The sequence below is a fragment of the Mus caroli genome, unplaced genomic scaffold, assembly GCF_978045245.1.
Source record: "Mus caroli unplaced genomic scaffold, Mus_caroli_1 scaffold_13, whole genome shotgun sequence".
NCBI lineage: Eukaryota > Metazoa > Chordata > Mammalia > Rodentia > Muridae > Mus > Mus caroli.
This window is the reverse complement of record NW_028227268.1, coordinates 46,969,707-46,994,378: the sequence shown is the minus strand read 5'-3', so window position 1 is coordinate 46,994,378 and position 24,672 is coordinate 46,969,707. Positions and strand designations below refer to the sequence as shown.

The following is a 24,672-nucleotide window of genomic DNA, read 5'->3' as shown; positions in this document are numbered from 1 at the left end:
GAGCGGTTAGGCCCAGCTCAAACCCTGTTTGAACTTACCATAGATGTTTTGCTCCCACAGATGATCTCGTATGCTGCTATAGTCTGGGAGCATCTTTATGTTGCCCCAGAGCTGTATGGTAAAGTTTGTTAGAGTTTACTGGTCATGTTCTGTAAGGTTGGGCTTCAAAGTGAGCCTCTTGGGAAGACTTGGAACAATTGATCTACCAGTTTCTTCCACTTGAAATACTAGAGGACTAGACTTTGACTGATAGAGTCCTCTAAGGTGGGGGTGTGCCCAGCTTCTATCAATTGATAGAATTTTCATTCTAGCAAGAATGAGGGCCCTGGTTTCAATCCCCAGATCACACAGATCAGTTTTAGTGACACAGGCCTTTCTTATCACCACTTAGGAGGTAGAGACACAGCAAGATCATCCCTGGCTGGGCAGTGAATTGGAGGCCAAAACCCAAACTTGAATGGAGAGAGAGGGAGAGAAAGAGAATGAGAAAACATATATATAATTTAATGACAGGGTCTCACTATAGTTCTGGCTGGCCTAGAACTCATGTAGCTCAGGCTGATCTCAAATGTCTGCCTCCAGAGTGTTAGGATTAAAGGTGTGGGGAATTATTTTTGTTTTGTGCATTGGTGTTTTGTATCCTTGGTAGTGGAGTTACAGCCATTGTTCCTGACTGCTGAACCATTTCTACAGCTCCACCTACTACTTCTTACTTGTAGAACTTTGGGCAATTTTTGTTTTTTAAACTTCTCTTTGCTACAATTTCTTCATGTGAAAGTCAGAAAATGCCTGGTGTGGTGGCCCACGCCTTTAATCCCAGCACTCAGGAGGCAGAGGCAGGTGGATTTCTGAGTTTGAGGCCAGCCTGGTCTATACAGAGTAAGTTCCAGGACAGCCAGGGCTATACAGAGAAACACTGTCTTGAGAACCAAAAAAGAAAAAAAAAAAAAAAGGAAAATGATGTTAAAAGAGATTTCAAATGGAAAACACTTCAGCTGTGCTAGGTTCTCTGGCATGCACAGTGCGGTTGGTGAGCATGCGACCTCTTAGGGAGTAATGCTGGGTAGAAAGGGGGGAGGGAAGGGCTTGAGGTTGAGATCCTTGGGTCTGCAGCGTTTTTGATTACTGTGACTGGGCAATGGAAGTTTTCCACCTGTAGCCTAGTAGGTGGGTGAGGGAGCCTCAGACCTTGCCTTGGGCTGAGGATGTAGCTTACAGTGTTTGCTTAACATGCACAAGGTCCTGACAATGATCATCTTACCTTATTTTGGAGATGGTCAGGATGTCCCTCGAATGTAATGGTTCCAGAGAAGTTCTTTCTTGATTTTCTTTTTAAAAAGATATTCTTTAATTTTATGTATATGTTATTGTGTCTACAAGTGTATACATATATAATGGATGTGTAGTGCCTGCTGAGACCAGAAGAGGGCATTAGACTTTCTGGAATTGGATTGGTTGTGTACTACTATTTGTGGGTGCTGAGAACTGAACCCAGGTCTTCTGCAAAAGCAGCACGTGCTCCTAACTGCTGAGCCAGCTCTCAGCTGCTCTGCAGAGACAGAGATGGCCTTTAGTAGTTACTGACAAAAGTCCTATGGGAAGGTACAATAGGTTTATTAACTGTAGGACTTGCCACAGCTTTTCTCAACTTCTGTGAATTGCAAATTTTCTGGAGAGAGTTCTGAGTTTGTCAGACTACGGCTTTCTAGGATTGCCGAGATACTGTGGTACCTTCTTTGGCAGATAGGTGTAGTTCAAAGATTTTTGGGTGAATTTCTTGGAGTTAGGTTTGTAACATGTGTTTGTGTGCCCCTGGGTATGAAGGCTAGAGGTGGGTGTTGGGCATCTTCCTCTATTGCTTGCCATTTATTTTTCTGAGAAGTGATGTGTTACTTACTACACCTGGAGCTCCTCAGATGACTGGACTGGCTGGCCATTAGTCCCCTGGGATCCTTCAGTGCCAGCCTCCCAGTGTTGAGTTTACAGGAGCATGTCACCAGACTTGGCTCTTCCTTGTGAGTGCCAGAAATCTAAACTCCGTACACTGAGCCATCACCCAGCCTGAATTGCACATTTCTTAAGGAATTGAGAGGGTTTCAGGGAAGGATGCAGCAAAATTTTAGACTTGTTGAGTATCTATGATATACCAGCCACTTTTTGTATGTTTGTGTGTGTGTGTGATGCATTAAGTGCTTTAGGACACATGGGGATCAGAGAAAAATTTGTGGGAGTCTGTTCTTCCAAGTGAGTTCTGGGGATCAAACCCAGGCTGTCAGCCTTTGATCTTAACTGCCAGGACCTCTTAATATAATTACTGTGATGTTTTACTGTTATTCTTGGGGGTACATGTGCTGAGGTGTGGAGATTAGTGGGAGCTGGCTTCTGTCCTTCCATAGTCATAGTCATGTAGGTTTCAGGGATCGAACTTAGATCACCAGGCTTGTACGGCAAGCCCCTAGACCTGCTGAACCAGCTTACTGACCTTGCCACATTTTTTTGTTGTTGTTGATTTGCTTTTTTTGCAGGGATTTTGTTTTGGGTTTTTGGAGATGGGCAGCACTTTAGACTAGGCTGTTCTTTTTAGATTAGACAGTTCTCTTCATCAGCCACTTCAGAAACTGTTAGATGGGCGAATGACTTGTTTTACAGAGAAACTGAGGCACAGAGAAATTACATACCAGCTTATACAGCCAGTAAATGAGAATCTGATTCTGTCAAACTTTGGTCTACAAAGTACCATGCCAATATCCACTTTTTTTAAAAAAAAGATTTTCTTTTGTTTGCATAGTCTTTATTCATTTGTTACATTTTTTGAAATGGTCTCATATAGCCCAGGCTGCCCTGGAACTCCCCTGTGTAGCCAAGGATGATCTTGAACTCCTGATATTTCTGCTTCTGCCTCCCAGATACTGGGGTTTATAGGCATACATTACCAGCCAGGCTTCCTTAGTCTGCAGAATCCCTCTTGGATGCAAGGGCAGCAGCCTTTACTCCGTTGTATTGGACAAGTAGTGGGTATTTATCTATTTCTGCAGCTTGTGTAAATGCCATAGGTAATGGAAGAGGAAGAAAGGATTAGTAAAGAGGGGCAGAGAAGTGCTGTGAGAGTTGGAAAGGTTGATAGTGTAGCAGCTGTTGTTAATCTTGCCAGAAGTAACCAGGCCTATTTTAGCACAGAGCCCTCAGGTGTTCTGAATTCTTTGGGGAATGATACTATGAAAACTGATGTTGCCTGAGGCCTGAACAGCTTAAAAGTAATTGGTTTTGCAAATAGTGGTGAAGTACCTACTTAAAATTATCCCAGTTGTCTGCATATTTATTTATGTTTTTACTTAATTATTTAGTTTCTTGTTACACTATGTAGCTTTGGCTGGCCTGGAACTCAATTTGTAGACCAGGGTAGCCAAGGACATTCCTTCAGTTTTCTGCCTCCTAAATTCTGTTATTATAGGCATTTACCACCATACCTGGCTAATATTTATTTATTTATTTATTTTAAAAGATTTATTTATGTGAGTACTCTGTCGATGACTTCAAACACATCAGAAAGAGGCATCAGGTCCCTTTGCAGATGGTTGTGAGCCACCATGTGGTTTCTGGGACTTGAACTCAGGACCTCTGGAAGACCAGTCAGTGCTCTTAACCACTGAGCCATCTCTGCAGCCCCTAATATTTATTTTTTGATAGGTTAATTCATAACTGTACACTCAAGCCGTGCCTAGTGATGTAAACCTATATATAATTCAAGCTCCTTGATAGGCTGAGGCAGGAGGATCACCTGTTGAGAATCACTTGTCTAGGCTACAGAATAAGTTCAAGGCTGGTCTGGGCAATTTAACAAGAACCTGTCTCAAAATGAAACTTGCCTGGCATGTGTGAGGACCTAGGTTCAGAATCTTGCTCAGGTTTGATGTAGAGGAAATAACCAATCCTAGACAGCTGTGAATTCTGTACTTCTGTCCTCTAAACTGACCAAGTATCTCCTTCCTTTCTCTTCCTTCTGCTTCCTGCCTTTGGCTATTTGTGGTTGGGAGCGGGGAAGGAATCCAAATGCATAGCTGTGGTGAGGTCTGGGCTTATCTGTGACTTCTGTGCATTCTTTTCCCTTTTCTTCCCTTCTGGAGTTTGAATCAGTGAGGTTTTCCTGCCCCATATATCTGACTGCCCACAGCCATCAAGCCAGGAATCCCTCCTTTATTGTAACCTTAGCACCAACTAAGAATGATTTACAGGGAAAGTGTATCAAAGGTTTTGTTTGCTGCTTTGCTTATGTTTTGCTAGTTGGGATTGCCAAGGAAAAAGAAAAGGCTAGGGAGCCTGGTTTTTGTGGGTTTTTTTTTTTTTTTTTTTGGTTTTTTGAGACAGGGTTTCTCTGTATAGCCCTGGCTGTCCTGGAACTCACTTTGTAGTCCAGGCTGGCCTCGAACTCAGGGGAGCCTGGTTTATACCATGCAGCATTAGCAGCACTGGAACAAGAAACAACTTATCTTTGGCCTTTTTTTTTTTTTTTTTTTTAATGCTTTGTGCCAGGCGTGGTAACCCATGCCTTTAATTTCCAGCATTAGGGAAACAGAGGCAGGGGGGGAAATCTGTGAGAGTGAGTCCAGGACTGCCAGAGCTACACAGAGAAAAACCCTGTCTTGAAAAACCCAAAACAAACAAAAGATTTATGTGCTTTGCATATATGTATATGCACTACTTTTGTACCTGGTACTCTTGAAGGCCAGAGGAGGCTGCTGGGTCTTCTGAAGTCAGAGTTAGAGTTGCTGGGAACCCAACCCTGCAAGAGCAGCACGCATGCCTAACAGCCGAGCCCAGCCGAGCTGTCTCTCTAGCCTGTGTCTTCCTTGTGTGCTAGAAGAGTTTGTTGTTGTTTTTTGAGACAGGGTTTCTCTGTGTAGCCCTGGCTGTCCTGGAACTCACTCTGTAGACCAGGCTGGCCTCGAATCCGCCGGCTTCTGCCTCCCAAGTGCTGGGGTCAAAGGCATGCGCCACCGCCGCCCGGCACTAGAGGAGCTTCTGAAACTGTCTTAAAATTTTTGTTAATGATGGGCAGTGGTGGCACACACCTTTGATCCCAGCACTAGGGAAGTAGGTGGATTTCTGAGTTCAAGGCCAGCCTGGTCTACAGAGTGAGTTCCAGGACATCCAGGGCTATACAGAGAAACCTGGTCACAAAACAACAATAAATAAATTAATTAATTAATTAATTAAAAAAATTTTGTTGCACTCACCTTTCAGAGGTGTTTGCCATAGTGGTATGTTTGGGTCTTCCAGGCCCTGCCCTCCTCCCAGCCTCATGTAAGCACATCCCAGCAGTGGGTGAAGGGGCGTGGGGGGGAAATGTGTGTGTGTGTGTGTGTGTGTCTCCCTTCCTTCTTAGAACACAGGCGCTTTGGAAACGCTAGCGCCTCATCAGAACTGTCCTTATGATTTGCTATATCTCGGCAGTTTGCTGTAACTGGTTTTGTTTTGTTGCTGCTGCTGGTTTTTATAGGAACACATCTTCCATTGCAATAAAATCCATGTGGAAAGATGCCTAAGACACGCTGCTTTGTTTCTTGCGCACCACAGTGTTCACACCTTCTTTGTGAGTTGCTAAAACCTGAGTGTAGAATTTCATTTTACCACTTCTCTAATTTTAGAGTTGAACATTTATGTTGATTAACAATAATCAACGTAGGGGTCAGAGACATGGCTCTGCAGTTAGGATTGTTTCCTGCTCTTCTAGAGGACCTGAGTTCTGTTCCCAGCAGCCACAACAGGGGGCTGTAATTACAACCACTTGTAATTCCAGCTGTAGGTGAGCTTTTGACCTCTGGGAGCATCTATACATAGGTGGTATAGCATATGCTTCCTCCCTCTCCCTCTTCCCCTCTCCCTTTCTCCCTCTCTCCCTTTCCTTCCCCCTCCCTCCCCCCCTCTCTAAATAATCACACAAATAAATAATAAATAAGTAAATAAATATTCTTAAAAAGAAGTAATGGGCTGGTGAGATGGCTCAGTGGTTAAGAGCACCGACTGCTCTTCCGAAGGTCCCAGTTCAAATCCCAGCAACCACATGGTGGCTCACAACCATCCGTAACGAAATCTGACGCCCTCTTCTGGAGTGTCTGAAGACAGTTACAGTGTACTTATAAATAAATAAATCTTTTTTAAAAAAAGTAATATGTGGGGCTGATGAGATAACTCGGCAGGTAAATAAAAGCTTTTCCAGCAAGCCTGGTGGCCTGAGTTCAATCCCTGGGACCCACATGGTGGAAGAAGAGAATCCACTAACATAAACAAAACACACACCCACACACATTTAATTTTAGAAAACATTTAAGAATAACCTGTAAGGCCAGTGAGATGGCTCAGTGGGTAAAGGTGCTTGCCAGGCAAACCTGAGTTAGATGGCTGAAACCCAAACTCACACCTGTAATCCTAGTGGTCCTAAGTGACCTGAAGGTAGGGATAGGAGGAGCTCCTGGGAGTTCAGGAGCCAGATAGCCTGGGGCACAGGGCACAGCACAATAAAGAGAGATTTCCACAGACGTAAATAATAATAAATAGGCTAGGCTTTGCACATGCCTTCAGTCCCAGTACCTGGGTGGCAGAAACAATTGGATCTCTGTGACATTGAAGTTAGCCTAGTCACATAGTAAGTTTCAGGCCAGCCAGGGCTACACAGACCCTGTCTCAAAACAATATTTTAAAAGTAAATCTAAAGACAGCTCATGTTTCTAATCCAGTCCTCAGGAAACAGGCAGAAGATTACATGTGAATTTCAGGCCAGCTTAAATTACAGAGTGAGACTGTCTGAACAGAACAAAACAGGGATGTACGCTCCCCAGCAAAGAGAGTGATGCTTTATGAATATCTTTTTGTCAGCCACAGTTTCAGCGGGGCAGCAGGTAGCCATTTTGGCAGGTACACTTTGGTCTGTGGATAAGAAGACATCAGCAAGGCCCTCCATGATGTGGATGATGTAGGGTCATTTTCTCAGCAGCAGATGCCTGGCCATGTTAGCTCCTCTGTACACTGCACGTGGAGCTTTCTGGAGCAGGCAGTGCTGAACAGATTACTTAGTTCACACTGACTTTCACAGTTGCTGTCTTCATCTGGAACATCATGAATTAGATTAGTGGTGACAGACTGGAATAGGAACAGTTCTTTGTGAAAAGCTGTATTAGGTGGCATTGATGTTCATCAGAAGCCTCATCCCAAATACTTTGATGCCCACTTAAAATCGCAGCAGTGGGAGACCAAGGCAGGAATATCATAGACTGTAGCCTACTCTGGCTACATCACAAACCACTTTTTTTTTTTCCCCCGAGACATGGTTTCTCTGTGTAGCCCTGGCTGTCCTGGAACTCACTTTGTAGACCAGGCTGGCCTCAAACTCAGAAATCCGCCTGCCTCTGCCTCCTAAGTGCTGGGATTAAAAGCGTGTACCACCATGCCCGGCTACAAACCACTTTTCAAAAAACAGCCATTGCAGGGCTGGAAAGATGGCTCTATGGTTAAGAGCCTTCCAAAGGACCCAGGTTCAATTCCCAGTACTCACATGGCAGTTCACAACTGTAATTCCAGTTTTAGGGAATACAATACCCTCACACAGAGACATACCAGCAATGTAAATCAGGTTTTTTAAAAATGAGAACAAAACAGCCATAGGGCTAGTAGATTTGTTCAGTGGGCAAAGTGCTTGCCCCACAAGCCTGGCAACTTGAATTTGACCTCTGGTGCTCACATAAAACTGGAAGACAACTGACTGCCAAGTCCCCAGATTACATGCATACATCATATACACACACACAGTTTTTAAAAAATGCAGCCAGCAGTGGTGACTGGGTTTGTGATCCTGCAACTCTGAGCATGCATGTCCCCCCACTTAGACACACATAAGAGGAATCACATCTCTAGGTCTGTGCATGACTGATCAGGAGCGCTTGCTTCTCTTGAAGGGGACCTGAGTTCAGTTCCTTTTGGTATCCACATGGCAGCACACAACGTCATCTCTAATTCAAATCTCAGGGAATCTGATGCCATCTTCCAAGTTGTACCTTTTAGTGATAATAATCTTTGTGCCAGCCGAGGCTTCACAGACCCTGTTTCAAAATAATCAAGGGGTGGGGGTGGGGAGCTTGCTGTGTTTCCTGAGGCTGCAGGGTTGTATTTGGTTATTTATGTCTGGGGTAGCAGCAGAGCACAGCTTGGGAGAATCAAGAAGTGACTGTGTTGCGCTCTGCAAGCCAAGTGGCCTGGTCTGTCACGGCCTTTTCATATCTCCTCCCCATGGTGATGGGCACCTTGCTCTCCAGAGGATGCTCATTTTATTTTATGTGTATGGGTGTTTTGTCTGCATGGATGCCTGTGCATCATGTAGGTCAAAGGAGGTGAGGAATGGGCATCGGATCCCTTGGACTGGAGTTACAGTGCTAAGAATCAAACCTAGGGCCTCTGTAGGAGAGAGAATGCTCAATTTAAAGGATGACACCCATTTGGACTGTGAAGAAAGTTTGGTTTTTTTGTTTTTCAGTATACTTTTTTTTTGTTAATTTGTTTTTTTGTTGTTGTTGTTTTGTTTTTTCGAAGCAGGATTTCTCTGTGTAGCCCTGGCTGTCCTGGAACTCACTCTAGACCAGGCTAGCCTCAGAAATCCACCTGCCTCTGCCTCCCAAGTGCTGTTCGGTATACTTTTTTTGTGGTCAGATAACGACTAAATATGTACGAGGGATGCATAAAGACTTTGAACTTCAGTATAATATATCTTCAAATGACACTCTGCTCTGTTTTTTCCAGGAGTGAGTCCCTCCAGGCTCCGAATAGGAGATCAAGAATTTGATTCATTGCCTGCTTTACTGGAATTCTACAAAATACACTATTTGGACACTACAACATTGATAGAACCAGTGGCCAAATCAAGGCAGGGTAGTGGAGTGATTCTCAGGCAGGAGGAGGCAGAGTATGTGCGGGCCCTCTTTGACTTTAATGGGAATGATGAAGAAGATCTTCCCTTTAAGAAAGGAGACATCCTGAGAATCCGGGATAAGCCTGAAGAGCAGTGGTGGAATGCAGAGGACAGCGAAGGAAAGAGGGGGATGATTCCTGTCCCTTACGTGGAGAAGTATAGACCTGCCTCCGCCTCAGTATCGGCTCTGATTGGAGGTAACCAGGAGGGTTCCCACCCACAGCCACTGGGTGGGCCGGAGCCTGGGCCCTATGCCCAACCCAGCGTCAACACTCCGCTCCCTAACCTCCAGAATGGGCCCATTTATGCCAGGGTTATCCAGAAGCGAGTCCCTAATGCCTACGACAAGACAGCCTTGGCTTTGGAGGTACATAATGTGCAAAATGTAGAAAGACGAGATCTGCTCCAGGGTCTCCCTTTCAGACCTCTTCCGGCTTTGTAGGAATGCTGATACAGCGCCAGCTTTGTGATGTTGTAGATGTCAAACCATTAAGTACTGACTTTGGCATTTTATGTGGGTTTTCTCTTTTTTAGAGAAAACCTATTTTGCAATGAGTAAATTTAAAACTGTGTAACTGTGTAACGTTCCGATTGATGTACTAACCCTTTGACTAATTACCACCTGGATAGGAATTAACTTGAAGTCATTTTTTTTCTCATCTGTATTCCTAACTTCTTTCTTGCTGTTTGCCACTGTCTGAAACGAAATGGGTTCGCCCAGATCAGAATGTAATAAGTGGTATATAGCAGTATACTTAGGTGGGATTTTAATTTTTTCTTTCTGTTTTGAGACTGGGTGTCTCTATGTACGTCTGGCTGTCCTAGAATTCACTTTGTAGATCAAGCTGGCCTCAAACTCACAGAGATCTGCCTGCTTCTGCTTCCTGAGTGCTGGGATGAAAGGTGTGTGCCACCATGCTCAGTCAAAAACTTTTATTTTAGTGGATAGTAGATTCTTTACTATTAATTATGTTTGGCATGAATCAGGAAAAGCTGAATGCTAGCCTTCATCAGGCCTTGGTTCCTGGTGTAGGGGAGACACACACACACACACACACAGAGTGTGCAGGTGTGAATTGAGCCATAAGTAAGAGGATGAGTTATAAAGAATAGATTTGCTTCTCTTTGTTGCTTAGTGTGTTTGATAAAGGAGAAGCCAGTTCTTTACAAGGACTATATTTTACTTCAGTCCTCTGTGGAAGCCCCCGTTGTTAGGACCCGGCATTCATCACAGGTGTTCCTTTGTTCTTCAGCACTCCCACCTCATCTTTTTACCTGTTTCTTTCCTCCGTCTTTGTGTTGTGAAGAGGAAGGAATTCAGTACAGAATTCAGAACAGAAGCTGATGCAGAGGTGACCTGCTCCTGCGTATTTCAGAGCCTGCCAACAGCCTGGCTTGAGTATAGATCGGTAGCCAGTTCTCATAACCATGCCTGAAATTATGTGCACACAGTGGCAGAGAGGGGAAGGTGCCCTTGTGGCTTGCTCTTTTTTTCCCTGTGGGTTGTATTCCTGCAGTAGGGGTAGGAGCTGCCTGTGAGGAAGAGTGGCAGTTCACACGAGCCAGACTGATGCTAATGCATTTGAATTTTTTAAAATTTATTTTTATTTTATGTGATGGGTTTTATTTTATTTTTCTGCATATATGTCTATGTGTCACATGTCCACAGTGACCAGAAGGCAGCATTGGATGCCCTACAACTGTGGTTACAGACTGCCTTCTGGGTGCTGGCACTCAAACTCTGGAAGAACAGGTAGTGTTCCTAACCACTGAGCAATCTCACCAGTCCTGAAATTTTCCATTTTTAGTCTAATTGAGTTGAGTTTCATGGGTTTGACTGAAAACTGCATTATTTATTTGTTTGTTTAGATTTTTTGAGGTAGGGTCTAGCTATGTAGCCCTGGCTGTCCTGGAACTCACTCTGTAGACCAGGCTGGCCTCAGAAATCCGCCTGTCTCTGCCTCCCAAGTGCTGGGAGTAAAGGCGTGTGCCAGCACTGCCCAGCGAGATTAAGTCTTAATTTTAAAATACCATGTCTTGACTTTGAGAAATGGACTGTGTGTTATCTGGATCACACTGCTTGGCAGATGAAGAAAGCAAGTTGTGAGGCTGATGTGGGTGAGGAGGTGTTGCTCTTGTCTAACTGCTCTGCGCATTGTGGACGGGCTCTTTTTTTTTTTTTTTTTTTTTTTTTGGTTTTTCGAGACAGGGTTTCTCTGTATAGCCCTGGCTGTCCTGGAACTCACTTTGTAGACCAGGCTGGCCTCGAACTCAGAAATCCGCCTGCCTCTGCCTCCCAAGTGCTGGGATTAAAGGCGTGCGCCACCACTGCCCAGCGTGGACGGGCTCTTGACGTTGACTGTAGACCTTAGTGACAACAGACTGGGGTGTGAGGCAGCATTCCTGGCCGGCGAGGAGAAAGATTTGATTTATTTGACATGTTGAATGTTTTGCCTGTTTGTATATATCAGGTCAGAACTGGACTTATGGGTGGTTGTGGGTTCTGGGAACTGAATCTGGGTCCTCTCTGCAAGAGCAGCTGCTGAGCCATCATCTCACCCAGCCCAAAGAGAGATGATTTTTAAGGGTGTCTCTGGTAATTAGAGGCATCAGTGATTTAAAATGGTTGAATTGTTTTCTCAGTTTTGAAATACTATACAAAACTTGCCTCCCAAATTAGGGGATTAAATGTGTGTGCTACCATACCTAGCCTTTTTAAGACAGGATCTTGGTATGTAGCCCAGGCTGGCCTCACACTAGTGCTGGGAGTAGAGGCATGCGTTACCACATTGTTCGATAAATCTCAACTTCTAAGTGTAGATCCCAAAGCTTATTTTATGCTTCTGTAGACTATCCAGAACAGTGCTGCTTTTTTTAAGTGTAGTCTCCATTTTCTGATTTAGCCTGATAGATAAGGCTTGAGATGACTTGGATAGTTTCATACTTGGAGACCTTTTTAGAAGGGGAGGTCTTACTGTGTACCTCAGGCTGGTCAGTAATTTGTTATGTAGACTAAGCCTGCCTTTGACTTGTAGAGACCATCTCACTACTACTGCCTCCTAGGGCTCTTGCTCTGTGGGAACCTGCTTTTCATGACACACATGAGACAGAGAAGAGTGTGCTGCTGAGAGACTAGTGGCCTAACTCTGCATCTCTAATTGGGCCCACATTGATGGTGCCCTTTTTTTTTTCTATAGTTTATTTAGGTCATGAGTAGGGGAGGGAGTTGAGGGAGTAGAGACAGAGAAAGGGTGTGTGTGTCGGGGGGAAGAGTAGGGACCAGCCATGAGCATGTGGATAGAACTCGGGGAGGGGAATGGAGACGGGAAAGAGGGTAAAAGTGAGAAGAGACGAGTGATGGTGCCTTTTGACTCATTCATCCCTGTGGTGTTTGAGATTATGAAGAGCAGGCCTGTGGTATATCTCTAATTTGCATTTTTCTGAAACTCTACCAATAGGTTTCTGGTCATGGAGACAGGCATTTCATTTTCTTCTCATCCTCCTCCTCTGGACTCTCAGCATTGTTATTTGGAGCTCTGGGAAGAGTGGCCTTGGGTAGGAACAGGGCCTGGGGTTCAGTGGTAGAACACTTGTATAGTATGAACCAGGCCCTAGTTTTAATCCCTAGCATGTGCGTGCCTGCATACAAACACACACAGACACATACACACACAACTTCGGAAATAACAAATCTACTTTTTGGGGAGGTGGGTGTTGAGACAGGGTTTCTCTGTAGCCCTGGCTGTCCTGGAACTCACTCTGTAGACCAGGCTGGCCTTGAACTCAGAAATTCGCCTGCCTCTGCCTCCCAAGTGCTGGGATTAAAGGCTTGCGCCACCACAGCCCAGCTCACAAATCCACTTTTTTAAGATGAGATTTTGATAAATTAGCCTGATCTTGATATCAGCTGGCCTTGAACATTATCTTCCTCCTTAACCTTCAAATACTTTTGATGTTTTTCTTGTTTTGTTTTTTAATTACAAGTTCTTTTTTCTTGTTTTCTTGTTAAGTTAGGGTTTAAGCAGGTATGTATACTTAGCCCTCAAATGTTGAGATCACAAACCTCTGTCACTATGCTTGGATTCAGTCTTAAGTATTTGTATCCTAATAACTTAATGGCTGTTTTTAAAAACAATAAATGTAATTAAAAGAAAATATTTTTAGTTCAGCATTAAATAACTGTCATAACTTGTCTCATGAGATGTGTTCATCAGTTAGATGCCCTCTAGTTTTCAGACCTGGGGTCATGTTGACATTGCACTCTGATCTTTCCCTAGCATTTGTATTTGTGAGTTACACATACAAATAACAACTGTGTGACATTTTTGTACTGTGCTCATATTCACATCCTATGACCACTCTTGCTTCTATTTTCTTTGTTGTTAAATATTTAAAGGGTTATGTTTTGTTATGTTTTTGTGTTTATTTTTGGGAATACATACATGTAATAACTTTATATGTGGAGGTCTAGAGGACAGCTTGTGGAAGTCAAGTCTCTTCTACCATGTGGGACTAAACTCACCAAGTGCCTTTAGAGCCATCTGTCCAGACCTTGATATTTTGAAGACTGGATCTGTAGCCCATTCTGTTCTCCATTTCCTTGTGTAGTGAAGATGGTCTTAATCCTGATCTTTTTGCCTCCGTCTCCCAAGTGGTTTATTTTATCATTACAAACTTCTACAACCCAACTTTATATACATGACATCTTTCAAGTATCTATAGTGTATCCTAATGTCAAAATTGAACTTCCTCAAGCCTATTAACTCAATACAGATCAAATATCACTGTGTTTCTCTCAGCATCTTAAAATGCTTCCTGGCACTTCTGTGTGAGTTGTACCATGCCTGACACACTTTGAAGACTTTAGGTCTCGTAATATTAATTTTTAGAAAAAAATTTTTTTTGTAGTCTAAGGATTAAAATCTAGGCCTCTCATGGATCCTAAGTAAGTGCTCTACCATTGTACTACTCTCTTCCCCTCCCCCATCCCAGGAAATTCCATTTGTTGAACTTTTCTTTGAGGGAGTGGGGACTTGTTTGTTTTTGAGACAGGGTCTCACTGTATAGCCTTAGCCTAGAACTTACCATGTAGACCAACCTGGTTTTAAATTTCAAGAGATCTGCTTGTCTCTACTGCCCAGGTTCTGGGATTAAAGGTATGTGCCACCATGCCTGGATCCCAGCTGTGTTTGTTTTTTGTTGTTTGTTTGTAATGTATATGAGTATACTGTAGCTGTCTTCAGACACACCGGAAGAGGGCTTCAGTTCCCATTACAGTTGGTTGTGAGCCACCATGTGGTTGCTGGGAATTGAACTCAGGACCTCTGGAAGAGCAGTCAGTGCTCTTAACCACTGAGCCATCTCTCCAGCCCCTAGCCTTTTCTTTTTTATTTTTTTTTATTTTTTTATTTTTTGGTTTTTCGAGACAGGGTTTCTCTTTATAGCTCTGGCTGTCCTGGAGCTCACTTTGTAGACCAGGCTGGCCTCGAACTCAGAAATCCGCCTGCCTCTGCCTCCCGAGTGCTGGGATTAAAGGCGTGCGCCACCACGCCCGGCGCCTTTTCTTTTTTAAAGCAGGACCTTAACACTTGTAGCCCAGGCTTGCCTCAAACTAAAGGCACTCTTTCTGCTTCAGCCTCCCAGTTAAGATTAAAGGTGTCATCCACCAAACTAACCTCTCCTTTGTCCTTTATTTGGCTTTTCAGAGTTGAATTCAAGTCTTAAAAGATATTGAAACAAGTTCTCATACCGTCTCGCTAGCTTTATTGGAACTTGCTATGGTCCACTTATTGTCTTGGTTACAGTGGCAGAGTAGAATGTAGCCCTCGAACCCCTGCACAACAAGATGGAGATGACTGACTCCACAAAGTGTGCCTCTGACGTCTGCGGCAGGCATATAGACACACACAGTGACAAGCAGACTCTTTACATAACAGCAAACTAGATTGGATTCAGAAGCAGTAGTTTGCTGATTGCTGCCGTAGAATGCTATAGTTTCCTTAACTTCTCCCTCAGACAAATCTTGAAATATTTTTTGCCAAAAAATATTTGGACAGGCCTGAGGAGATGTCTTGCCACAGAAAGACTTGATCTGAGTTTGGGTCCCTGCCCCCGCATAGAAAGGGAGGAGCAACAGCACGTGCCTTTAAATCTAGCGCCAGATGAGGCAGACACAGAATCCCTGGGATTCACGGGACAGCCAGGCCATGCAAAACCATAACGATGGGCTCAGTGAGAAACACTGTCTCAAAAATATTGCTGGGCTGGTGAAATGACTGCAGGTAAGGATGCTTGCCATCAAAGCCTGGAGAGTTCCATCCCCATGGTAGGAAGAAAAACCAGACTCTACATGTGTGTGCTAAAACTTCCTGGGGAGGAGAGCTCAGTATCGCTTTGTTCCTGGTTCATTCTGGGTCTGATAATGTCTTCACTAGGCTCACAGTTGACTTGGGTAGCTGTACAGAGCTGGAAAACATGCCAGTTGACTTGGTTTCCTGGGAGCCAGCAACCCTATTTAGTCCCTTTTATCGATGGCTTGATGCTTCATCCTCAGGCTTGCTCCTGAGGATGTTGCCGGATCTGTAGGGAGGATGAGGACCAGATGGAGCAACAAACTGGTAAAAGGATGTTGGAGCTGTAACACCAGGGAAGCTGCAACATAAAAGGCCCGTCTAAGTTACACAGCAAGACCCTGTTTGACTCCTTTTCCTTCTTTACCCTCTCCTCCAGAGAAAGGAGGAAACAGAAGAAAGCTGAATTGACCTATAAAGTCAGTGCTTGTGAAACTGAGGAGGGTTACTGTGAGGTCAAGGCTAGTTTAGAATAATATATAGCTTAGTACCAGGTCAGCTAGAACTATATAGCAAGACTATCTCAGGAAAACAATAATCCAAGCCTGTGGTGGCGCAGCCCACTACTCCAGCATTTGGGAGGTAGGGGTGGGAGGGTCAGAAGTTAAGTAAAGGTCATTTTCAACCGAGAGCTCTTGGGCATCTTGATAGTAGGTTTTAAGGCCCTTTTTCTTTATTTCTTACTTATTTTTATGGTTAATGTTGAGAATAGGATCTTACAGTAGCCTAGGCTGGCCTCTAGTCTCTTCACTCAACTTGCAGTGGTGGTGCACGCCTTTAGTCCCAGCACTCGGGAGGCAGAGGCAGGCAGATTTCTGAGTTTGAGGCCAGCCTGGTCTACAAAGTGAGTTCCAGGACAGTCAGGGCTACACAGAGAAACCCTGTCTCGAAAAACAAAAAAAAAACAAAAAAGATGTTGTACCATGTACCCCAACTGATTCTTATACTAATTTAAAATTTGAAATGATGGGCAGAGAGATGGCTCAGCAGTTAAGAGCATTGACTGCCCTTCTAGAGGACCCAATTTAATTCCCAAGACCCACATGGCAGCTCATAACTGTCTGTAACTCTAGTTCCAGGGCAACCAACACCCTCACCCAGACACACATGCAGGCAAAACATCAATGCACATAAAAATAAATTAAGTAGGGCTAAATAAATAAAATAAGTAGGGCATGGTGATGCATGCCTTTAGTCCCAGCACTCAGGTGCCAGAGGTAGACTGATGTACATGAATTAAAGGCCAGTGTGGTCTACAGAGTGAGTTCCAGGACAACCAGGACTACACAGAGAAACCCTGTCTCAAAAACCCAAAATAAAATTGGAAATGAGTAGTGTTATAACTGTTGTAATCTCTATATTCAAAGGAAGATACGAAAGTATTTTAAGATTGTAAGATTTAAGCAGGGATGGTGCACATCTTTAATCCCTTCACTCTAAGAGTGGGGAGCAGAGGCAGGAGGATCTCTTGAGTTTAAGACTAGCCTGGTCTACAGAGCAAGTTCCGGAATACGCAGGACTACTACACAGAGAAACAGGTCTTGTCTTTTCTACTATTCGTTATGGTTTCTATCTATAATATCAGCACCCAGCAGTCAGATAGATAAAGGAGGATAATCTGCAGATTAGCCAATCAACAAAGCAAGTGCCAGGACCTCTGAGAATCAATAGTGAGACAAACCTCAACAAAGAAAAACAAAAGCTTTGTAGCACTGCTGGGGCAGACACTTTTGTTCTACTGGCTTTATAGCACAGGCCTGTATCCCAGCACTTGTGGGGAGCAGAGGCAGGAGGATCTCTGAGTTGGAGGGCAGCCCTATGTAGTGAATTCCAGGCCAGCCAGCCAGTTTCAAACAGACTGAAATAAAATAGTACAAAGTGAATAAGGTGGTGCACATGTGCAACCCCAGCATTGAGAGGTTCCAGTTCATCCTCAGCTGCGTGACTGCAAAGTCAGCCTACGTCAGGTCAGAAAGATAGAAGAAAGGAAGTGTTAAGTGTTGGATCTCTCTTTAAAACCAGGCTGTAGTGAGTTGATGTCTAACAGGAGAAAGTACATACATAGCTCTGGCTCTCTCAAACAGCAAGGACTGGTCTTAATGCCCCAGCATTTACAGTTGCCCTTTTCCCAAACTGTTGGGAAACCCGTCTCGTGGGGCTTCAGTGACAGCTCTGCTCTTTTAAGGTTAGTTATATTCCCTTTGGCTTTTGTCCTTGACCTCAAGAGCCCCCGAGAACTCTGAACATTTCAAGAGGGCAACCCTGTGAGGCACAAAGGGTTATTAATTTTAAGAGTATGTAGATGAAGGCCACCTTAGGGAGTTTTATTAGCCCAGCTGACTGGTTACATGTTCTCAGGGCCATGTAAAAATTAGTCATTTCATCTTTTTGATCTCTCTACTAAGAACTTATGAGTTTAAAAAGCAAATTTTATATTTAAAATACTGTTCTTCTTGGGCTGGAGAGATGGCTCAGCGGTTAAGAGCATTGACTGCTCTTCCGAAGGCCCTGAGTTCAAATCCCAGCAACCACATGGTGGCTCACAACCATCTGTAATGACATCTGACTCCCACTTCTGGTGCTGTCTGAAGACAGCTACAGTGTACTTACAAAATAAATCTTTAAAAAAAATTTTTTTAAAAAAAGATACTGTTCTTTTTGAGTCTCCTTTAGAGCGTAGAACCAGGAGAATTATATCTTTTTTTTTTCTTTCTGAGAGGGTTTCCGTCTGTAGTGGCCCTGGCTTTTCTAGAACTCGCTCTGTAGACCTTCCTGGCTTCAAACTCAGATCTACATGCCACCAACTCGCCGAGATTAAAGGTTTATGCCACCACCTTGAGAATCTATATCTTAAAGATGGCTATAAGGCCAGGCTTAGCAAACACCTTTCATCCCAGTATTTGGGTGGTAGACACAGATAGCTTTCTGTGAAATTGGGGCTAGCCAGAACTACATAGTAAGGAAGCCCTGCCTCACAATACAGTAAATCAAAACCACACACACACACATAACAAGAATAAAAGAAAAGGGAGAGAAAAGATGTCTTTGATTTGTCCAAAGGTTTGCTTATGGTGCACACAATTCTAGTAGCCTCTGGCCCCATTTTCTTTAAAGGAGAAAAGGCCTGATGACAGGTGGGCTGATGTAAGACCTAGGAAGAGCTAAGTAGTATGTTGACTGAGCCCTCCCCCTTTTTACTGAGGTGTAAACTCATTTGTTCACCTATAAAACTTAACAGGTGTTGCCCAGTGCATTTACAGGTATGGGTATGATAATCACGAAACTCAAAAGTATTTATTTCCAACTCTTCAGAATGTTCCCTGTGTCCTTTGTCTAGGGCCATGTGTATGCCATGTGCATTCCATATCGGGGAGCTGCACCCAAGCCTTAGATTACCTTCATTAGCAAGTAATATTTCACTTTGATGTCTTGGGTCCTTGAGGACTATATAACAATCTGTGGTCCCCACAGTCAGCCGCCTTGGATGTTAAGATGAGCTGAGTGAGTGCCAGAGCGTCCAGGCCTGGGTGCGGTGGTCGCCGAGATGCTGTGGGTCTGCAGGCCCCTCCTGCCTTTGCCTAGGTGGCCCTGGCCCTCGTGGCACTGGCAGCTGGAGCTGCTAGCTTTTTTTCACCCTCTGTATCTTACACTTTATTCCATTACTCCCCTCTGGTCCGCTTTGTTTCTCTGTTATCTAAACAGCCACATCAGTCCTTTGTGGTTTTCAGGGTTTTCCTCGGGGAACTTACGGACAGACCAGTAAGCAAGAATTTTCCCTGTTACTGAGATCAGACTGGTTCTATAGATCATCCCTGGCCTTCCCATGAGTAGGCATTGACCAGTGACTACTAGAGAGATTCTTGAGAATTCCTGAAGCCTCCTATGGCTGAGCTTCAAAGTTCCCCATCTAATAGCACCATGAGTTTTGGTGTCAGGTAATTCTGAGTTTAAGTCGTAAGCTGTGTAAAGATCGTAATTGTCCTAATCCTCCACTTTTTCTATAAAATCAAATTGTTATCCTGGAGATTTATTGTGAGACTTAGAAATTAAGATCTATAGAATACTCAAATACACTCAAAACACATGGTGTTCTGTGTAAAACTCAAGCGACAAGAAGTAGTCATCTTGCTTTTTTGTTTTTGCTTTTTTGTTTTTTAAGATTTATTTATTATTATACATAAGTACACTGTAGCTGTCTTCAGATGCACCAGAAGAGGGCATCAGATCTCATTACAGGTGGTTGAGAGCCACCATGTGGTTGCTGGGATTTGAACTCAGGACCTTTGGAAGAGCAGTTAGTGCTCTTACCTGCTGAGCCATCTTGACAGCCCCAGCTTTTTTTTTTTTTTTTTTTTTTAATTTATATGAGTACACTGTAGCTGTCTTCAGACACACCAGAAGAGGGCATCAGATCCCATGACAGATGGTTGTGAGCCACCATGTGGTTGCTGGGAATTGAGCTCAAGCCCCTGAAATAGCATTCAGTACTCTTAACCACTGAGCCATCTGTCTAGTCCCAGTCATCTTGCTTTTTAGTCAGGATCTTTTTGTTGTGTTTTGAATTATTGTTCAGTCTTTTGCCTCAGTGAATTCATTTGTCATACCGAGCTTGTCTTAGGTTTGTGGTAGGACAGAGTTATATCTTGTTAAAACTTTATATTTGATTTCACAAGGAACATTTTATAAGTGGAAGCAGTGATATAGTTGGCTGGTAATAGCTATAGTAGTTAGTGGATTTTTTTCCCTTTGTCCCTAATTGGGTAATAAATATGTGCCAGTTTAAGGAACAGCAAGTCAGCTACTAGATATGAGAGAGGTAACATTTATGGGGAGCTGGGAGGATTTGGAGTTCTGGCCTGTACCTTCTCTTAGATGCTTTTGCTGAGAGACAGTAGGGGCCGAATGCAGCATGCTTGCTGTGGTCGCCTTCTGCTGAGCTAGCAGCGGCAGCCACAGTGTGCATGAGAGAAAGTTGTCCTAGGATAGGGCCAGGCATGCTGCCACATCTGCCAAGGAGGGTTAGGCTTTATATCCCCTAAGTCAGATGATGTGGGGTGTGGTGGGGGCGGCTGAGGATCGTAGAACAGAGGAGACTGTTAGCTCAATCTAGACATGCTGAGGTTTGCAGACAGTATCATCTTCTAGGGTCCTTTTTACTTTCTGTATTCTCAGTGTCTTTCTTCATTGCTAACACCACTCCTTCTTTTTGCCTGCATTAACCACAAGTTAACCACTCTGGTGGCTGGGGCTGGGGAGGTAGTGAGTAGCCATTTCTATAACATCAGCCCTAGAGCAATCACGTGGGCAGGGTATGCCTAACAGAGAATGGAGATTTTCACCTTGCATTCTTAACTGGAAATAAAGTGCTCTCCTTATTCTCGTCCTGCAGGTCGGTGAGCTGGTAAAGGTTACGAAGATTAATGTGAGTGGTCAGTGGGAAGGGGAGTGTAATGGCAAACGAGGTCACTTCCCATTCACACATGTCCGTCTGCTGGATCAACAGAATCCCGATGAGGACTTCAGCTGAGTATAGCTCGACAGTTTGCTGACAGATGGAACAATCTGTTTCCCCCCAATGCCATCTATACAATTTTCTTACAGGTGTCAAAGCAGTCTAGTTTATATAAGCATTCTGTTACCTGGGATCTTTTTTAAGACTGAACTACTCCATTCTCACTTGTATTTACCATGTTCAGGGTACGAAACCGGAGGGCTTATGTGGTTAACTTCTGAGTTGGCAGTTTTAGGTGGTAGTGGCCGTGCCTGTATGAGAAGACGTAAATACATTGCCTCCTTTCTTTTGGGCAAAACAGGTCAACCTGTGGAAAGCTGATGGGCAGGAAAAGAATGTTACTCACTGCTGACCCTGAATTCTTCAGAGGTTCTGTTTTCATTCTGAATCCATACTGTCAAACGGCAGCAGACTGTTCCCCACTCCCATGACGTAATCATGCACTGTGTGAATATTACCCAGCGGGGTTGCATTTGCATTTATGGACCATGACCATTGTATGACTCATTCTGACATTTCAAATCCTGAGGATTCTGAGAACACTACTAGAGGCATTTGTCTTCCTTGGATTTTTCTTGGATTCTTTCCTTGTTACTCTCCTCCCCTGTACCTATAAGTGGCTTGATTCTTAGGATAGTGTATGTCTTCATTCCAGATGAGAAGCAGGATGTACAGAGCACTTTATCCAGTGCATAGCTTTAAGCCAGTATTGGATTCACTCAGTGGATAAACTCCCAGCTCTCTGCCTTCCCCCAAGGGGGCATCGTAGGTTCACACTGCTACCACAGCTCAAGACTCACCTTACTCATGGGACAGATCTGGCAGGGCCATTTTTCCTGATTGCTAGTATCCTAATGGGATGCTTAAAGTTCTCAGATTCTACTTGGAGTGGAAGGACCAATCACTTACTGTATCCTATAGAAGGTATCAAGGGCCAAACTTTGCCCTCTGCATCATGTGCAAGTTGTATAAAAGGCAGGTTAGAATTCTATGCATTTGAGTAGGATTGGGACTTTGAAAACTATTCCAGTCGTAAATTACTTATGTATCATTTTACATGGTTTAATAGTTGGTGAAGTATATTACACTATAAATTGCCTTCATTTGGGTTCTCCTTTGTCCAGATTTAGTTTATAAGCCCTTTAAAGTAGAGAATGATTTATACGAGGTCAGATGCTCCAGAGACTAGGCCTCTGAGGCCACAAATTATAGGGTTTCTTTAGACTGTAACATGAGACTTTCAGGTGATAAAGGCACTTGCTGGTCTCTGGTCTCTGGTGTAGGTGACCAATAGAAACACCTTATACTTTGCTTTGAACCTCATTTTAGAAAAATAATTTACCTTCTTAGTTGTCTTGTGTAGATTAATATGATGAACTTGCATTCACTGAACATATACCAAATCATGTGATTGAAGTGACTAGCACATTGCTGAGCACATGTGTGTAGAGATTTTGTACGAAAGAATGAACAGAGTGCAGAAGTGTGTTGTATGGCCCGGGGACGCCAGTTGGCATAGAATTGCATACATTACCACAGGCAGATTTAATGAGTTGATGCTAATTTAATACATTTTTTACCTCACTGTAGCTTGATAAAAACAGTAATACTCAACTTTAGAGATGTTGGCCCAGTGCTGAGCTCATAATAGGTGGTCAGTGATAACTGAATGAACAGGTTTGTAGCACGTGACTTACTGCACCTGACTGCTTGTTTCATTTTTCACCTAGCATAGATTCTGTAAATCCAAATGCACAGTCAGTCCTGTTTTCCTAAGCCTTGTGTGATAGTGAATGTCTTTAGTCCTAGCCCTTGGGAGACAAAGGCAAGTGAATCTCTGAGTTCAAGACCAACCTGGTCTACAGAGCTACTTCCCGAACAGTCAGGAATTAGAAAGTGAGACCTTGTTTCAAAAAAAAAAAAATCTGTTCCTGAAATTATGGCATCTAAAACATTTCTTAGAAAATCATCGTCACTGGCTTGTATTGTCTCTTCATTATATGTGGTGGGAATGGGATCTGCAGCTCTCCGTGAATCCTACGAACTCCTCAGTGATTAGTAGTTCAGAGCCATTACGTGAACTGTTTGGTTGGATTTGGCTGGGTGTAGCAGTTATTGGACCTCAAGAGATCAAAGGACTTCTTACAAATATCTTCCAAAAATAGCAAGTGCTATAATCCTAGTCAGATGCGTATGTACATTGTCACAGAGCAAAGTAAACTGAAATTGGCTGCTATGTTTTATATAATCACTTCTGCAAGAGCCCATTTTTGGATACTAATATTTGACATGGTTAATTCTTATTAATTTGTTGAAATTGTTTATTAATAATGCAAATAGATAATTTTAATTTTCCACAAGTAACATTTCACTATTAATGGTTTGAAATGGGTTATAAGCAAACCAATTTGAAATAAAATATGAACATGTGCCATTGTATTATAACACTATTCACTTTCTTGACAGTTAAATTTTAAAATGTTTTTTTTGTAGCATGTATTGTATATGTTTATAGTATATGTAGTAAATAAAAGTATGGCCAAATGTTTGGCTTGGTGATCTTTTGGAGAAAGTAATCTTGAAATATTTTTCACAAAAGTGAGTTTTTGTGTTTTTAAGGAATAGAAGGTGTGTGTCTCAACTGTTCATTAGTAGTTACATAAACTGTTACATACATGGTGGGTATGCGATGAGATCTCTAGAAAGTATCACACTACTGTTAGGAAACATGAAAATCATATATATGGAATATAAAGGAAGCACATTGTGAACAGAGAACACCAGACTTGCCTGGAAATGGGTCTCTGTGAGTGTGAGATGGCAGTGTGATAGGGAACTCTGCAAACTGGAGACAGCCTGTTGTGAGAGTGCTGCTGTGGACGTTCCATTCATTTCTCCTTTTTAATGTAAGCAGCAATTGCTCAGGGAAAGTCCTAGGGTAGGAACAGCAGCAGAGATGATATGTTTCTGTGTGTCCATGCCACCCGTCCCCAGAGTGCAGAGCACTCCACACTGACACTACTCACTCCAGTATTGGAGCTGTGGCTCAAGTTTCAAGGTACGGTGGCCTGTGCTGATTATTCCAGGACTTCTGAAGCCATGGGATTCCTTGAACCCAGGAGTTCAAGGTCAGCGTAGGCAACTAAGCAAGACTCCTGTCTACTAAATACCTAACAGACAAATTTTACCTATTATTGCCTATATGATACTCTCTGCCTTAGACTCAGCCTCCTGGTTGCTGCCACAGATGTAGGCCTGTTTAGTGCAGAGCTAAGGGAAAATGCCGTCTCCAGGGGGATCCCACTTTGGCATATGCAAGATTAACGGCAAGGTGGGAAGTGTATTCCAGCTTCTGACAATAAAATAAACTGTCCACCGCTTTACTATGTTGCATGTCGGGTTCCTTTACAAAGTCTCAGTGTTCATACAGCCCATGTCTCACTCAGGGAACTTCATGTGGAGGGAGGGGTGCCTGTGTAGGAGAGGTGGGAAGAGGCCCAGAGGGGACCGTGAGAGCTGCAGGAGCTACCACACAAGCTGTAATGAAAGTGAGCTAGGCTCAATCGCTCATCCCCGCCTGGACAGTCTCCTTAAGTCTTCCTCATGATCCAGCTCCCTGTCCACACATTCACACATCCTTAGAGATGTTCTCAAATCCCATTTACCTTCGTGGTGCTCCTTTCAAATGGTACTTCCCGAGCCCCATAAGTGTAGCTCAGATTGTCCTGGAACTTGCTTTGTAGACCAGGTTGGCCTTAAACTCACAGATATCCACCCGCCTCTTCCTCCTGAGCACTGGGATTAAAGGTGTGCGCCACCAGCATCCTATGCTGCCTACATACTATTTTTGTGAC

At 43.5% G+C, this 24,672-nt stretch overlaps 1 protein-coding gene across 1 annotated transcript in view; it reads left to right on the top strand.

Moving 5' to 3' along the window:
- Crk (CRK proto-oncogene, adaptor protein) overlaps window positions 1-24,201 on the top strand; it is a 28,172-nt gene extending 3,971 nt beyond the window's left edge. The window contains exons 2-3 of the mRNA XM_021177079.3: window positions 8,788-9,323; window positions 20,696-24,201. Coding sequence (XP_021032738.1) covers window positions 8,788-9,323; window positions 20,696-20,833 — 674 coding nt within the window. The 3' untranslated portion in view covers window positions 20,834-24,201. The remainder of the gene's footprint in view (window positions 1-8,787; window positions 9,324-20,695) is intronic.
- Window positions 24,202-24,672: the final 471 nt, after the last annotated feature.